The sequence below is a fragment of the Ochotona princeps genome, chromosome 25, assembly GCF_030435755.1.
Source record: "Ochotona princeps isolate mOchPri1 chromosome 25, mOchPri1.hap1, whole genome shotgun sequence".
Taxonomy (NCBI): Eukaryota; Metazoa; Chordata; class Mammalia; order Lagomorpha; family Ochotonidae; genus Ochotona; species Ochotona princeps.
Window position 1 is genome coordinate 24,495,027 of NC_080856.1, and position 16,668 is coordinate 24,511,694.

General features: G+C 52.4%; 1 protein-coding gene across 7 annotated transcripts in view; it reads left to right on the top strand.

Moving 5' to 3' along the window:
- Positions 1–16,668, top strand: part of PRKAG2 (protein kinase AMP-activated non-catalytic subunit gamma 2) — a 234,917-nt gene that overhangs the window by 74,295 nt on the left and 143,954 nt on the right. For 2 of the 7 annotated variants that reach the window (XM_058654993.1, XM_058654994.1), the window contains exon 1: positions 13,996–14,318. The exons of 3 other annotated variants lie outside the window; for them this stretch is intronic. In XM_058654993.1, coding sequence (XP_058510976.1) covers positions 14,225–14,318 — 94 coding nt within the window. In that variant the 5' untranslated portion in view covers positions 13,996–14,224. Of the gene's footprint in view, positions 1–1,643; positions 1,890–13,995; positions 14,319–16,668 lie in introns of those variants that run through there. 2 more of the 7 variants (XM_058654997.1, XM_058654995.1) reach the window with 2 other exon arrangements.

The window sequence follows — 16,668 nt, forward strand, 5'->3', positions numbered from 1 at the left end:
CTTACTCAACCCCTCCACAGGTGAGTGGTTTTTTTTTTTTAAGATTGATTTATTTTTATTAGAAAGCAGGTTTACGGAGAAAAGGAGAAACAGATCTTCCATCTATTGGTTCAATCCCTAAGTGGCTGCAATGGCCGGAGCTGTGCTGATCCGAAACCAGGAGCCAGGAACTTCTTCCAGGTCTCCCCACACAGGTGCAGGGTCCCAAGGCTTTGGGCTGTCCCCTACTGCTTTCCCAGGCCACAAGCAAGGAGCTAGATGGGAAGTGGAGAAGCTGGGACATGAACGAGCACCCATATGGGATCCTGGTACATACAAGGCAAGGGTATATTCACTGAGGCATCATACCAGGTCCAAGGTGAGGTTAAAATCCCAAGTTGCCAGGCCTGCACGGCCCCCGCATCTGCCCTTGGCTGCCTCAGACTGTATCCCAGCCAGCGCCTGGCCTCCTGGCCTTTCTGCTCTCCAGGATGTGGAATGTGCCCTTCCCTAAGAGTCTCTGGACCAGATGCTGTGCTGTGTCTCCCAGGTGGAGGGATTGTGCCTCCCCGGCACCCCAGGCCATGCCAGGACTTCTCTGGGAGATGTCCTCCACATCTCTCCATGGGGGCCTTACTGGCTTGCCAGGTGCCCCTGGAAGGCGGGGTAGAAGGCAGGGAGGGGAGTGGATGGTGGAACAGAGCCAAGGCTGGACAGGTAGGGGTTGGGCTGAATGCTCAGGAGTGCAAGAAGGGGGGTGGGAGTCTGAAAAGTAGGGAGACAGTAGCCCAGCCCAACCCCAGTGAGCTACACAGTGGGCCCTGGGCTGACCCCTGGATGTTTGCAGAAATCAGCAGTGCGCTGAAGTACATAGCATGACCGGCACAGCTAGGCTTGCCCTGGTTGCCAAAGGCCGGCGCCAGCTGTATTCCACAGCTCAGTGCCTCCCAAGGCTGAAGGGCTGCCCCCTCTTGGCTGTCACCCCCGCCCTCTCCTTCCTCCAGCCAAGGCCAGCGCCCCAGGGGCCTGCGGTTTCTCGCTACAGCTGGAGCCCTCTGGATCAGGGCAGCCGATGAGAGCTGAACCCCAGGCCTGAGCAGACTCCAGAGAAAACGTGACTCATCTTGCCTGGCCACACAAAAAGGAAAAGTATGTGTGGCATCCCAGTTTCCTGAAAAGTTCAGCCAGAGGTGGCGCCTGGTGGAGTTCTGTGGGCCGGGGAGGGCGCCCTCTGGTGGCTGCCATGCGCGCGCGCAGCAGGAAGCAGGCTGGCCCCAACCTGGACGGGGCCGCCAGTTGGAGACATCTCTGCCGGTGGAGACATCTCTGCCGGTGGAGACACCTTCTCGGCCTCTGGTGTGACAGACTCGTCCTGTCCTCGGGCCAGGAGCGGAGGTGGTCCTTCCTCAGGAGACTGCCCAGGCCGCCTGTTACTTCCGAACTGCTCTTCACAAATAACATTTTATTCGGCCCGTTTCAAACTGAGAGAGAAGTCACAGAACAGTCTCCTCACGCAGGTGTTCCAGACCCTGGCCTGCCTCTCTCGCTCGCTCTCCCTTACCCCCCAGCCCCAGAAGAAGCGGCTGACATCACATCCTTCATCCCCGAATTCCTCAGGGTCTTTCCTGGAAGGAGGCTCGCGCTTCCGGCCGCCGTGTGTCTGTCAGGAGGCCCGGAAGTGGCCGTGCGCGGTGTGACCTTCGAGAAGCCGCGGCGACCTGTCCCTGCGCAGGCGTCCTGCGGGCGGCTCTGGGGGCACGGCTGGTGATGGGCAGCAGGTTGGAGCGCCCCACAGCAGCCCCAGCAGGGAGCCCAGGACGCCGAGGCCTCTCCCTGGGGACGTGAACTCGCTCACTTGGCTGAGGGAGGTGGCTGCTGTGACAGAACTTGTAACCCATCAGTGCGTTGATGTAAGTATCTCCTTTCTTGTCAGCTTTTGCTTTGCTAGTTGTAAGCTTCAGTCGGTGACTTCTGAATAAAATACTACCACGGTGATCACCAAAAGGCCATGGGCTAATTTTATCATGACTCCTACACTGACACTCTACCTTTTAAAAGATTTATTAAATTTTTATTGCAAAGGCAGAGTTAACACAGAGAGAGAAGTCTTGCATCTGCTGGTTTACTCCCCAAGCGGCTGTAACAGCCGGAGCTGAGCCAATCCGAAGCCAGGAGCCAGGAACTTCTTCCAGGTCTCCCCACACAGGTGCAGGAGCCCAAGGCTTTGGGCCAGGTTCAACTGCTTTCCCAGGCCACAAGCAGGGAGTTGGATGGGAAGTGGAGCAGCTGGGACACGAACTAGCACCCATGGGATGCCAGCGCTGTGGACAGAAGCTTAGCATCCAGCGCCCAAGTAGGATTCTACTTGAAGAAATTGTGTATGTATGTGTGTGTGTGTGTGTGTGGCCTCGTGGATTTGTTGTGACCATGTTACGGAACTCAGATTTCCCTGGCCTTGAGCAGCAGCAAGGTCTTCAGGCGGGTGTCTGTGTCCTTGTTCTGCCCCGTCATCTTTAGTCCTGGAGTCAGCCATCATTCTAAGACCGCACGTGACTTTTAGTAGCAGATCATGCTTAAAAATAGGATCTTAGGGCATGGTGCAATAGCCTAGTGACTAAAGTCCTCACCTTGCACACACCAGGATCGCAGATGGGCAGCAGTATCCCAGGTGCTCCACTTCCCATCCAGCTCCCTGCTTGTGGCCTGGGAAAGCAGTCCAGGATGGCCCAAAGCCTTGGGACCTGCACCCTCATGGGAGAGCCAGAAAAAGCTCCTGGCTTCGGATTGGCTCAGCTCTGGCCATCGTAGCCACTTGAGGAGTAAACCAGTGGACAGATCTTTATCTCTCTTTCTCTATGTGAATCTGCCTTTCCAATAAAAAATAAAATAAATCCTTCAAAAGAAAATAACAAGACCCAGGCTCCAGCTTCCCTGGAGATAAGAGTGGTCCTTACCAAGTCATCATTAGAAAGCCAGGTTGGAGAAGAATGTACCCCTGTTTGCCTTTGGTATTTGGGGACTCCATGTAACTTCTTCCATTAGAAGAAAACACACAGCGCGTGTGGTTTCCCACCCTGACCATTTGAAGTGTGCAGCGCAGGGGCGTGATGTTTGTTCGCCTTGTCAGAACTACTTCATCAGCTCAGAGCGCCCAGCCCCACTGGCTTCAGCCCTCATCACGCCTCCCCACAGCTCCTCAGGTGTTCATTTGCTTTCTGTCCCTGTAGACTGGCCTCTTCCGGAGAGCTTGTCAACAAGGGTCGTATAAGGCGAAGCCTTTGCTTTCTGTCCTTTAGCTTGCCGTGTTACAGTTCCGTCCGTGTTGTTGTGTGCGTCAGTATTTCATTCCCTTGTACAGCTAAGTCCTATTCTGTTATCTGAATAGGTTGCATTGTGTTTATCCGTTGTTGGACATCTGGGTTGTTTACGCTTTGACTTTTGGGAATGCTACCACAGTGAGCATTTATGTACAAGTTGTTTAAACACCTGTTTTCAGTTCTCTTGGGTATGTACGTCTAGGAGTGGCGTTCTTGGGCCATGTGGGAATTCTATGTTTAATTTGCTGAAGAGTGGTCACATTATTGTTCGCAGTGGCTGCACTATTGGCATTCTTACCAGCAATGTATACTGTTTCCGATTTCTTTATGTCCTTGCCAGTTGTTACTGTCTGGTCAAAAAGCAAAACCGTGGCCATGATGTGGTTGTACCTTGAAGTTCTCTAGCAGCACCAAGCATCTTCTTACATCATTCACTGATTGGTGGGAGCCCTCTAATTCCAGATGCCAGACACACTGTGTGTGTGTGTGATCTGCAAATGTCTTCTCCTGTTCTCTGTGTTATCATTCTCCCTCTCTTTTTAACTTATTTACCTGTATCATAAAGGCAGATTTACAGAGAGAAGGAGAGACAGGAGGTACAGAAAGATCTTCCGTTCACCTGGCTCACTCTCCAGGTGGTAGCAACAGTCAGAGCTGAGCCTACTCAGAGCCAGGAACCAGGAGCTTCTTCTGGGTCTCCCCCACGGGTGCAGGGTCCCAAGACTTTGGACCATCCTCCACTGCTTTCCCAGGCTACAGGCAGGGAGCTGGATGGGAAGTGGAGCAGCTGGGACGTGAACTGGTACCCATATAGGATCCCAGTGCATCCAAGGCCAGAATTTAACCGTTGAGCCATCTCACCAGACCCAAGTTCTCATTCTGCTAATAATAATCTTGGTGCACAAAAAAGTTTAGGTTTGATGGCAATAAGGTTTTAATGATGAAAACCTTTTCATGGGGTTTTCTCCTTAGCACCTGGTGGCTTGCCTGCCATGGTGTCAGAGGCTGATTTGATTTTGCGTTCCCTCTCATGCTGCAAAGGATTGGGACCAGCCCCAGGCTGCCCAGAAGTCTGAAGACTGAGCTGGAGCACTCTGGAGAACCAGTGAGAAATCCTCTTCAGGTTGTCATTGTGAAGGTCAACCTCCTGTCTCTGCTCCTGGACAGAAATGAGGGTGAGAGCCAGGTGACCAGGCCTGGACGCCCTCCTTCCAGCTCCCAGAGTCAACATGCTTCTCGTCCTGCTTTGTCGGCACTGAGATGCCACCTTGCTGGCTTTCTCTGCCATGTCCGATCACTGCCATGGACTACATTCTGTTTGCCTTTTCCCTCCTCTCTGCATTTTACTTCTGGGTGAAGGGGTCCATTCACATTGTTCAGGCAACAGACAGTGCAAAATGCTTTCTCCTGCTGGAGTGGGTGACAAGACAGCTCGCTTCCCCACCCCATGCCTTCACCAGTGTCCCCTCCTTTCTCTTTTTTCCTCTAAATGAACCCATCATTGCCTTCTTATTGCCTAGTGAGAGCTTTTTTTGTCTAAGAATCCCTATGAAGTTTTAATAGAACAGTGCACTGTTCCCCGCTCTGTGCCTTGTGAGTGTATCTGTGCTGTCTAGGAAACATGGGATTTTGACCTTTTCCCAAGAGCTGGTTTTCTCCTGACGCTGTCTCCCCTACTGAAAGTGGCACCTTCAACAGGAAGGAGTTTGAGGTGGTGTTGCAGGGAGTAATGTCTGACGCACCTGCAGTATGGCCAGTTGGCATTGATGAGCAATCCGAGTTACAGAATCCTTTTTATTTTGTCAACCTCAGGGAATGAACTGACCACACAATCTAGATACCTAAGACTTGAAGTCATCAGGTACTAAAACATTTAGATTTTTAAGATGCACCTTGCAGTTTTCCTACTCAAATGAGACTAAATAAAACGTTGTTCGTGGCAGAGGATGTTGGGTCCTTATTTTGGTTACACCATCATCCATGAACTCTGCAGCCACCACAGGATATGAAGACGACACCCTGCAGCACAGCACCCTGAGCTGCTCACACACTTCCTGTCCCTCACCTCAGGCCGCCTCACGGCCAAGGGCAGTCAGTACCAGTGCCTTAAATAGCACCCATACCCTCTCCCATCACCATTTCCTGCTGAGAAATCCATTTCTGTGTGTCTGGTCACCAGGAGCAAATCACAAATACCAAAGTCCCTTCGCTCCCTCAAGAAGCAAAGTGATGGGTTTCCAAGTGGTTTTCTGAGGAGCAGAGTTCCACACCACTGTTCCTGATTTCTCTGTGGAAGCCCATGGTTGCTCACATGTGGGGCTCCAGCTGTGAGTTCCAGGGCTTCGCGGGCGAGGCTGTCCCTGGGCGTCGCAACCTCTGCCTTCTCAGTGCCATGCCCAGGAGGCCAGCCATCAAGTATTTTGTGACCTCAGCTCTCCCGTAGCGCTGCCTGCGAGGAGCGTTGAGACACATAGCATCCACTGAGCCCACTTGCTAGGCTGATTTTGGACCCACAGGGTTTTGGATATGTCTACTGTTTGACCTCATTTCATCCCTGCTTTCCCAGGGAGCTGGATGGGAAGTGGAGCAGCAGGGACACAAACTGGCACCCACATGGGATCCCAGGGCATGCAAGGTAAGGATTTAGCCATTAGGTCATCAGGCCTCTTAGGATTTTTTTTTGAAGATTTATTTATTTTTATTGGAAAAGCAGATTTACAAAAAGAAGGAGAGACAGAGAGAAAAATCTTCCATTTGTTGGTCACTCCTCAAGTGGCTGTCGTGACCGGAGCTAAACTGAGCCAATCCAAAGCCAGGAGCCAGGAGCTTCTTTCTGGTTTCCCATAAGGGTGCAGGGTCCTAAGGCATTGGGTCATGCTTCACTGCTTTCCTAGGCCACAAATAGGGAGCTAGATGGGAAGTGGAGCAGCGGGGACACAAACGAGTGCCCACATGGGATGCCAGCACTTGGAGGTGATGATTAGCCAGTTGAGCTATCTTGCTGCCCCACCCCCTCAAAACTGTAAATGTCTTCAGGGATTTACTACTCTGGGAACACTGCACTTTGGCATGCTGGAAGTAGTGATTGCCATTGTTTTTCACTTTTCCATGGTATTCCTGTGGTTTTAAATTGCGACTCTGCTGTGGTTACTGACAATCAGTGGTCTGCCCTGAGGTAGTTCTGTGCCTAAATGGTTGCCCTCTGGTCACCTGGAGTCTCTGAATCCTGTTCCCATGGGTGCCACAAGGCCCTGCGTGACTCTGAGTGTGCTGGGTGACACTCAGGAGCCAGCATGGGTACCTGACTCATGTGGGGGGGTGGGGTGCTGCTCAGAGCTCAGGCCCCACACAACACAGTCACTACCCTGGGGAGGTTCCAAGGAGGTGGCCTGGCAATCAGAGTCAAGTGCGGAGACCTGACCTTTAGAACTTTCCATGAAATATGACCCAGTATTTTGCAACCCGTGGGAGAGCTCTGGCAGGTGTAAGCTGGCACTTGTTGGCTCCTGAAGGGAGCTGCCCCCTCTTGCGTAAGGAGATGGTGTTGGAGTGCAGTGTCGCAGGGGCACAGTACTTTCCAGGTACTGCCTCATGACCTTCATAGGGCTAAGAGCCAAGTTTGTCCTTATCTACTTCTCCAGCATTCTAACAGTGTGAAAGAGGGAGCCACAGAGAAGCTGGCATGGATACCTGTCTCCTCCTTGCTGACCTTGGCATCTTGGAATGCCTCTGATCTCCTGGTCCTTTGTATTTCTTGGAGAGCAGGGACTAGCCACCCCATGTCACCGCCTATTGAAAAGAGTTTTGGAAAATGTTTTGGGGAAGTCTCTTCACTCTATGCAAATGGGGTGCCCTTGCCCCATGTGGTCTGGGCATTTGGTCAGCCGGGCAGGTTCTGCTGTGTGGAGCTCACAGGCCTCAGCAGTCCTGTGCCTGGGCATGCCACATCCTGTGGTGGAGGGCTTCAGGTGCATGCAAGGAGAAGGCTCTGCTCTCATTCTTGGTTGGTTTGCTCCCAGGCAGGCCCACCGTGGCAATCTTAATGAGAAAGTTCATGGCCACACATCACTCAGCACCCACAGTGGCTTCGCTGAAGAGGAAGGTTGGGATTTTTGCTAAAATTTGACCTGAGTATGTTTGCCAGTCCAGAGGTAGGCTTCCAGGGAGTTGACGTATAGATGTTTCATGTGCTGCCCTGTCCTGTGCCCCACCCAGCCAGATGGACAAGGGCTCAGCTCTCAGAGTCACTTGCTGCCACCACTGTGGGTATCTGCGAGGGTAGAGGACAAGTGGACTCTCAGTATCACTCTGGTACCTACCAGAGACCAAGTGTCACACTCACAAGGTGACAACCTGGCCGGGCCTCCCACCTGAAGCCTAAACTAGGACCGGCTACTGGGGTAACAGGGGGCTTTGTGTTTAGCCTGCTACTGTTGGCCCATGGCCCACCAGAACCAGTGGAGACCCTCTGTGACTCAGTGCCTTACTCACACTTGGGTGGACACCACAGTCTCCAGGGAGTGCCGTGTCAGTGCAGCTCACACAAGTGGGCACAGCAAAAGCCCTGTTCTTACTGGTCTGCCCTCCAGCCTACCAGCCCCTTGACCTCTCCTTTGCCCCTGTTGGACAGACTGCCTGTAGCATGCTTTGAAGCATCCAGGTGCAAGCAGGCCAGCATATCTGATTGAATCCCAACGCTCCGGACCCACTCCCTGTTGGAGTCCTTGGCCCTGCTGCTGTGGCCGCCCCTTACAGTGGGTACACAACTGTAGCTAACCAAGGTGGGAGCCCAGACAAAAGCAGGAACCCCACTGCAGTGCTCTCCCTTCGCTCCAGGACAGTGGGTTAATATAACCTTAGGACAAACTACTCTGCCCCCAAGGGACCTGGGGAGCAGAAAGCAGCCACCAGCGTGCTGTGCCTTGGCCCATCTTGCAGCTCCTGGGAATTCCTGCCATTGACACTGGTCCCTACTAGCAGGGAGCTTTCAGTCTAGTTGGGGAGAAATGAAACCCAAAAGAGTGATGATAAAGTCAAATAATGGGAGGTCTCAAGATGGTACTCTCCAACACCATTTCATTTCTCCAGCCATGGAACACTGGCTTATAGGTAAAAAGCTAAAAGAACAATAACAATTGCAAAAACCACCGCCCCATAAGAAGCACATTTGAAGTTGCCTGTGACTCCACGTCACAGGCACGTGTGGATGGACAGCACTAGACAAGGAGTGTGTCATCCCAGCCGCTTGGTCCTGTTCCAGGCTTTTCTCTCAACACCAGCCAGGAGCTTGGCTCTCAAAGTGTGATCCAGAAAGGGTCCGGCCCTTTTGACACACACTTCAAAATACCGTTCCATCTTAGGATTCATTGCTTTTTTGCAGCGTTTCCTCATCATAAAAATATGTGAGGATGGAAGGTGCCCGCCGGTGGCAGTCTGTTGTGTAGCCAAGGCTTTGCCACTCGTCACTTGGGACCTACAGTCAGGGACACTGGAGAAAGGGCTGTCCGAGGGCCAGTTCTCCCAGGGAGGGGATGAGCCCCTCCAACAGCCCAGAAATCAGACATGCTCTGCCAGCAGCACCACCTCTGCCAGTGCATCAGTGTTGATAAACAAACAAACAACAACAACAACAAACTCGGTCTCCCGTTTAAGAAATACCCAATCATGTGCAAGTCAGATGGAAAGATCCCGGGGATGGTGAGAAAGCCACCTGTGCACACCACCTGCTGGGGGATGGCTTACGCAGGGCCCTGATGGGAGAGTGTGCTACCCTGAAAAGGCTCACCACCCCTGGCAGCACCCTAACCCCGAAGCTCTGAAATCCAGTGTCCCCACTGTGTTTCCCTGTGCCCTTGGGGAAAACTGGCCCTAGAAGAGGCTTTTGAGCAGGTTACAGTTAGGTATCTGGAAAGATCTATGCCCACTATGAAGGTATCTGGAAAGATCTATGCCCACTATGAAGCTTGTGTTTGGACTCCTCCAGCTTTTCTTAAAGCCACACTTACCCTGCTCACCAACTCTGCCCACTCAAACCTTCCAGAAACAGGGATGAAATATTAGGGGTTTTGCTCACTTGGCCCAACTCTGCCATGAGGTTCTGCTCAGTAACAGTGGCCTTCCAGGAGCCGGGCAGGTCTTGTCTTCACTTTGTGGAACTGTTGCTTCCTCACTTCCTGCTGCAGAGATGCTAAACTCTGACCTAGAGAGCAGAGCTGAGCAGAGGAAGTTCAGTGGTGTTCCCAAGTGTGTGCACAGCAGCACAGAAGCGTGCCGGCAGGGGTGGGGCGGGGGCGGTGAGCCAATCAGCCTGGTGTTCCCAGCGCAAGGTGCACCCCCTTCCGCAGTCAGCACACCTTCTCGCTCCCGTCATGGCCCCATGACTTGGGATGCAAACCAAGACTTTCAGTCGTCCATTTCCCAGCCTAAAGATCAAAACTTGAAAGTGAGACGGTATTAAACAATTTCCCTTCCAAATCCCCTCCATGCTCAGCAACCCTCCCGAGTCAGGTAGGGGTCAGCCGAGAGCTTTCCAACTCTTACCTCACTTTTGAAGTTCCCAATGCACGTGAGAAGGTATAGTACAGTGCAAAGCTGTAAACTTGGAAGGCAAACAGATCATATGTAGATCGTCTCAATCTGTGTTCTTACACGTCGTATGATCCTAGACAAACTCCTTCTCTGGCTCTCATTATTCACCCCAAAATGAAGTAGTGTTGCCGAAGGGTGCATTGCAGTCTTGCAGGAACAGTGAAATCAAATAATCCCTTAAGGTGATCAGCGTTTGGTAGGTACTCAGTAAGTGGGAGTTATTATTTTACTGATGAATATGTGGTTCTTTGGAGAGACTGGAATATCTTTGAATTCTTCATAGCACCTAATCCTCTCAGGCAGCCGCTGTGCAGTGCGTCTGCTAACAGTTGAATCATGAGGTGTTGACGGAAGGGCTACAGAACCCGAGTATGCATCGTCAGGCCTGCCTGTACTTCTGTTGATTTACCACAGGAGCTTAAACTCAGTCGCTTTTAGGCGCTACACTTTGAAATACTCTTTCTTTCTACATACTATATTCTATAGCACAAGAACCTTACATTGGCTTAGATGAAACTTTTTTTTTATTTATGGTTTCAACACTTTTTTAAAATGTGTTTACTTGAGGGCCCAGCATGGTGGCCTAGCAGCTAAAGTCCTCGCCTTGAACATGCTGGGATCCCATATGGGCGCTGCTTCTAATCCCAATAACACCGCTTCCCATCCAGCTCCCTGCTTGTGGCCTGGGAAAGCAGGACGGCCCAAAGCCTTGGAACCCTGCACCCACATGGGAGACCTGGAGGAAGTTCCTGGCTCCTGGCTTCGGATTGGCGCATCACTGGCTGTTGTGGTCACTTGGGGAGTGAATCATCAGATGGAAGATCTCCCTCTCTTTCTCTTCTCCTCTCTGTATATCTGACTTTGCAATAAAAATAAATAAATCGAAAAAAAAAATGCATTTACTTGAAAGAGAGAATCTTCTGCTGGTTCACTCCCCAGAAGCCCACAGCAGCCAGAGCCACCAGTACCCAGAGACAGGACGCCAGCGTCTGAGCCATCACTGCTGCTACCAGAAGTGGCACCAGGCCTTCAACCCAGGGCCTCTGATCTGAACTGTGGGCATTTCCCACCAAACGCCCTTGCTGTCATAAAGCCCTTTTCATTTTCCTTTTTATTAGATATTTCTCTTCCTTGCTGGTATATTTATTCAGCAGTCCTCTTCTAAAGGCCTTTTACTTTGTGTCTTCATGTAATTTTTAAATTGGGAGAATAGTTTCATTTTTTTTAAGATAAATTAATTTTTCTAAAGTCTCAACATAAAACTTCAAAACATATGTGTTGCATCTTTTTCAGAGTTTAATCGTCACAAGTTTGGGTTAATTATGAATGTTTAGGAGTAGGGGTAATCCCTTCATGTACTGGGGAACCCAGCAAGCAGTGGGATTCCCTGACTTGTCCCTCCTCAGCCATTGGACTGGGCTGGGCTGGTGGCTCCTTGCATCGCCACAACCTGCAACCCTCCAACACCAATCGGGGTCCCCTTTACTGGGGGGAGCTGAACAGATCTTGTCCCGCTGCGTACGGATGACACATAATGTCCATTATGGCCACTTGCCAATGATCACACCACCTGCTCTAGCAGCTGGCATCTGGAGCTGTTGCTCGGTGCTCTCCCACCCATGTGGCAATTCACTGGGCACATGACCTGCTTAGTGTCCTGGTTCATGGTTTCTACTCATCAGTCCCACCAAGAAAGAGGACTGCATTGAACTTGGGAGAGTTGAATACAGGCTTATCTCCCTGGCCAGGGGACAAGGTGAGCTCCAGGGCCACACCCAAAAGGTGAGGGAGCAAAGTCCTTCCTGGGGAGGCAGTGCAGCCTTGCCAGAGTGACCTGAAGGTGGGTTGTAAAATGTAAAACTCAGCCTCAGCTCATCTCCCGCTTCCCTGCTGTCCCTCATTCAGTTAGCAAGGGCAGGCTGGAGGGTGGTCAGAGGGGCCAGGGAGTTCCTCCCGCATGCAGGCACCTTACTGGGTGCTTGGGGCCTCCTACCCTTTTAGGGTCCCCAGTTTCCTCCATGGTATGGGTCATTTTAACACAGAGACTAGGAGAAAAGTCCCCTTTTTCAGAAGTGATGAGAGTTCCTCTGAGGAGAGGGTAGTGTTCTCCGAATTGAGCCATGGAAACTACTCAGGACTTGAACAAGCAAGGGTGGAAATCGAGGGCAACAAGGAGGCAGGCCAGTGGGCAAGTGGCTGGAGCCAAGGCTCCTCAAGGAACAATGCGGGAATCCAGGGTGGGAGAGTTGACTCAAACAGGTTTCTAAGGTTTGGGTCAGATCCTAAAGCATTTCTTGACCTTGTGACATCCAACCAGGCACCAAGCAAATAGTTGTCACTCAGAACAAGGCAAAACTGTGGAGAGAAGTCAAGAGATGGCTTCTTGACCCACTCCACCAGGATGTGGCCATGCAGCTCTTCCAGTCACATGGGGCTGGGGCTGGTGGGTGGGGCAGGCTGCCCCAGGTGTCCCCCAGCTCTGCAAGGTCAGAACAGCCGGAGCCACACCTGCGCAGATGTGGCCCCAGCCTGCTGTGGATTTGGCCAGAGGGAGGCCCTCTGGAGGTGACAAATGTGGGGCAGGAGCTTAGAGTTTCCTTCCTCTGAGGTTCAATTGTAGAACTTCATTGTTGAGGCCTCAGCCTGCTTGGGCAGATTCCACCAGAAGTAGATTTCCCTTAAAGCAAAAGGTCTCCCCGACACCACCACCCCTGCCAGTTGCTCTAGCTTGGGGGCCCACCTTTAGCTCTGCAAGGATTCAGTGACTGCAAAGACACTGGGATGGAAGGGTAAGGGGGTGAGGAAAGGAGAGCGGGCCCCGAAAGCAGAGAGGAGGGTCCCTGAGCTGAGTGGTGCCTGCGTGTGACTCCAGGCTGAGTAGTACAGGGCTGGCATTGATCCCTCATGCCTCTCTCTAGGCCCTCCTCCCCTGGGGGAACCATAGACAGCAGCGCTCAAGAGAGGGACAGCACTGTGGGCTTGAGAAGCTGTTCCACCCTCGTGGGCAGCCAGGAGCAAGCAGGCTCTGAGCTTTAATTGGGAGTTGTTATATAGCTGGTGTGACAGAGCTTCATTCTCTTGTGGTCATTCAGGCAGAATCTGCACAGTTGTGTTACTATCAGAAGCTCAGGCTGTTGGGACTGGACTAAACCCTGAAACAACCTGGTCTTGTCTTGACTCCCAGAGTGGGAAACTGATGCTTGCAGGTCACAAAGCTGGTCAGTATCAGAGGAGCTAACCTACATGTAGTCTAGAGGCACTGCCAGCACAAAAAAAAAAAAAAAAAAAAAAAAAAAAAAAAAAAAAAAATTCTGTCTAGTGTTTTTTCCCTGTCTAGTGTTTTTATGGTTTTAGGTTGCAGAGCATGTAGGAACTGAAAGCTTTATGTTTTGTTTGATCAGATCAGATGTTTGGCTTAAGAGTCACGGAGATTAGGATACCAGCCCTATTGGTGGCAGTTGCCAGCCACAGTACCATTCTGAGCCTGTTTCCCATGTGCAGGGGGCGAGGGGGGCCTGGATCCTCTAAGCGCTCAGCCCAGAGCTCAGCAGACACGCTTGCGGAGTGCCTGGCAGCTCCACAGGCGCACTGCTCCCCTACTTAAAAGATGATCTTACAGCATTCCCCGGGGGGGTGCGGAGCAGGAGCCAAAGTCTACTCAGCGATTTCCGAGCCCAGGGTCTTGCGGCTTCTCCAAGCAGCAGCGGGAGCCTTCTGACCGCGTTGAGCCCTTGGAACACATGAATCAAAATAGTCGTGTGATGTCATGTCCTAATGGGAATGCGCTGCGGCCAATGGGCGGCTGTGCCGGGTGGTTTCCTTTTACAGACTTTTTAAAGAGACATCGTGCAAAGCTGCACATGACGAACAGCTTGTGCCGCCTTTGCCTATTTAGTCGTCCCTCCTCTTTTAATTGCAAGGAGGGGGAAAAAAAAACCTGAAGTGTATCTGAGTGGCTGACCTTAGCTACATAAACAAATGCCCTGCAAAGAAGTTGAAGTTGCATTTTTGCCTCAGGGCAGCCTCCTGCCTACTTAAGGACAGTTTGGGGCCAGCACTCCAGTTGCAGCAGGAGGTGCAACGGCCGGCCACGAGCCCATGAGCAGGAGAACAGTGGTGGACTCACCCTGCGTGGACCGTGGCTGCTACCTTCTCCCACATTTGTCCGAAGGCACCCCCAGGGAGAGCACACTGACTGGCAGCTGAGCACGGGCTGCCCCAGCAGTTCTCGTGGCTGTGGGGTGCTGCACCCCTCCCAGCTCCCTGCCACCCCGAGCGGACACCAGTTCTAGAAGCCCTGACATGCTCGCCTGTCACCACTCCTGTGGCCACCGTGACTCATGAAGCGCTTTGGAAGTCTCAGGGGCAGCAAGAAACACAAGCAGCAGAACCGGAGCACAGAGAGGCGCCAGTCGGAGCCCCACGGCCTTTTTGGTAGGATCTTGCCCCATGTCACTCCCCCCGTGGGCAGAGCCTTTGGAGGGACCCCACAGCATGTGTGTGTCACGGACACCCTCCCACGCAGTGGCTCTTTCTAGTGGCTGCTCCCTTCTACCTCTAGGTATAGCCTGTAGTAGTGACCAGTTAGAATGAACGACTGAGAGATGTGCCTTGTTTGGTGGGAAAGCAGCCACCGGGGCTGTGCAGCCTTGCTTTCCAAAGCCGTTTTCTCTCCTTCTGTCTCTGACCCACTGGTGTTAGTGAGGCTCAGCAACCTCAGGAGCCACCTGCCTCGGTGCTGTGCTAATTGGGGAGAAGCTTCCCCGAGATGGGCTGGCTTCAAGGGTCTTCTGCAACACCTGCAGGTGTGGGAGGGGGCCGGGGCCAGTGGAACCCTGGGCGAAGGGGTGTCTGGGAACTGTTGCTGGTATGGGTGGGTCTGCAGACGCACAGGTGGGTCCTAGGGCTAGCTTGGCAGACTGCATTGAGGAAGGCTGTTTGCCAGCTGCAGCTGTGCTGGTGTCATGGGGCAGTCCTGACCTATCCCTTGTGAGCACAACAGCAGGGTCTTAGCCAACAGGAGCTCACTAGTTGGCTAGGTCTTGCCGCTGCAGGGAGACATGGCAAAGCCAAGGAACAAAGCTGAGGGCCCATGCCCGGTGTCTCCCCACATGCAGCGTGGCATGTGGAGTGGCAGAGAACTGACTTTGGTAAAGTACCTGAGCAAGTCAGTGAGAAGTGGAATAGACGTAAGATCTGCCTGGAACATGCACTGCCTTCCTCCTGCCATGGCTCTAGGTAGATTGAGGCAGACCAGTGTCCAGCTGAGGGCCAGAAAAGGATCCCTGGGCTCTGGGCTCAGGGACCTCTCAGCCTCCCAAAGGGGAAAATCTGTTCAAAAAAGTTGGAGAGCAGGGGTCTTAGCGAGGTGAATTTGCACTGGATCAGGGAACCCTCCTCAATCAGGGAGAGACCCACCTGGGTTTGAGGTACGTTGATATGACTTAAAAGGAAGACATTGCTGCTAAGTAATAAAGTAGTAAGTGCTCGCTCACTCTAGCATCGGAGCAGAAGCTATTATTGAACTAAAAATCAACGCATTCTAATGGGAACAGGCAGACCTGTTATTAAAACCCTAGGATGTGCCAAACAGTGGTTTCTGGCCTGGTGTTTAAAAACTGGCAGCCATCCTGTCTCCTATACTTCTGATATCAAAACAACATACCCCTTGACTGAGACTTCTCTAAGTGTGCCCACAGAGATGCCCCAGTGCGGACCACTGGGGCTTCAGGACTTGGCTCACCCCCACTGAGCCTTCCTCTGGGATTTGGGGAGCAAATGGCAACTGCACAGTCCCTCCCCAGGCTGTGACCACTTGGTGGTGACTCCCAGGCTGTAGGTTTGTCATGCTTCTGACTTTGGGGGTTGCAGTGAGAGAGGTCAAGAGGGAGGCAGAGCAGAGGTAGAACCCCTGTACAATGCCCAATGTGGGGTCCATTGACCAAAGGAAGTTGGCAGAACCTTCCTGCCACCTCTCTGCCTCTGGAAATCAGGCCCAGCGGCAGGGTCAGTCCCTGCAGAACAGCCCAGGGATGGGCTGACCCTGCAGGGTGGGGCTGTGGTCCTCGAGGGCTTGTTCTGACCATGGCTCTAACACTGAGTCCTGGCAGTGTGGCCCGTACAGTCAGTGCTGGCTTGTGGTGGCTTGCAAGCCTGCCACTCCAGCTCCTGCTTCAGCATTGCATTTTGTAATGTGTGTCTTAGCAGCAGCTCCCTCTCCTTCATATTCCTTTAGCTACAGGAGTTCTAGATAATGCCTCTTCTCGCCCTAAGGAAGCTTCCGGCAGGGGGACCCTGCAAATGCCCGTTTGTTCTCCTTCTGCTTCTCCCCCCCCCCCAACGTAAGTTTTCCTCAGGCACCCAGAATGCTCCCTCTCCCTCTCTAGTTTTCTCCTGGGGGGCTTCTCCCAGTCTTGTCCAGGAACCACCGCACCCCTCTGAGCCCAAACAAGGTGTACTTGACTTGGTTTCATCCCATAGCCTCCTTAATGTTAGTCATGTCAGAAGATACATCTGTTACACACGCAGGCATGCTCACACACACCCACATATGTGAATGCACACACACACCCCTGACCCCACAGCCTCCTGACCATCCAGAACAAGTAGAAGAGCAAACACAATGAGTGCATTTGTGGTGTCCCAGAAGGAAGTTGGAGAAACCCCTAGGAAATGTGAACCCTCTGGCACTGTGATAAAATCCCACCTGAAGTTCTGTGTGCCGGAGTGCCTCCCCTACCCATCCCCCCAACTCCACACCTGCCTGGCTCCTGCTCAGCAGGCT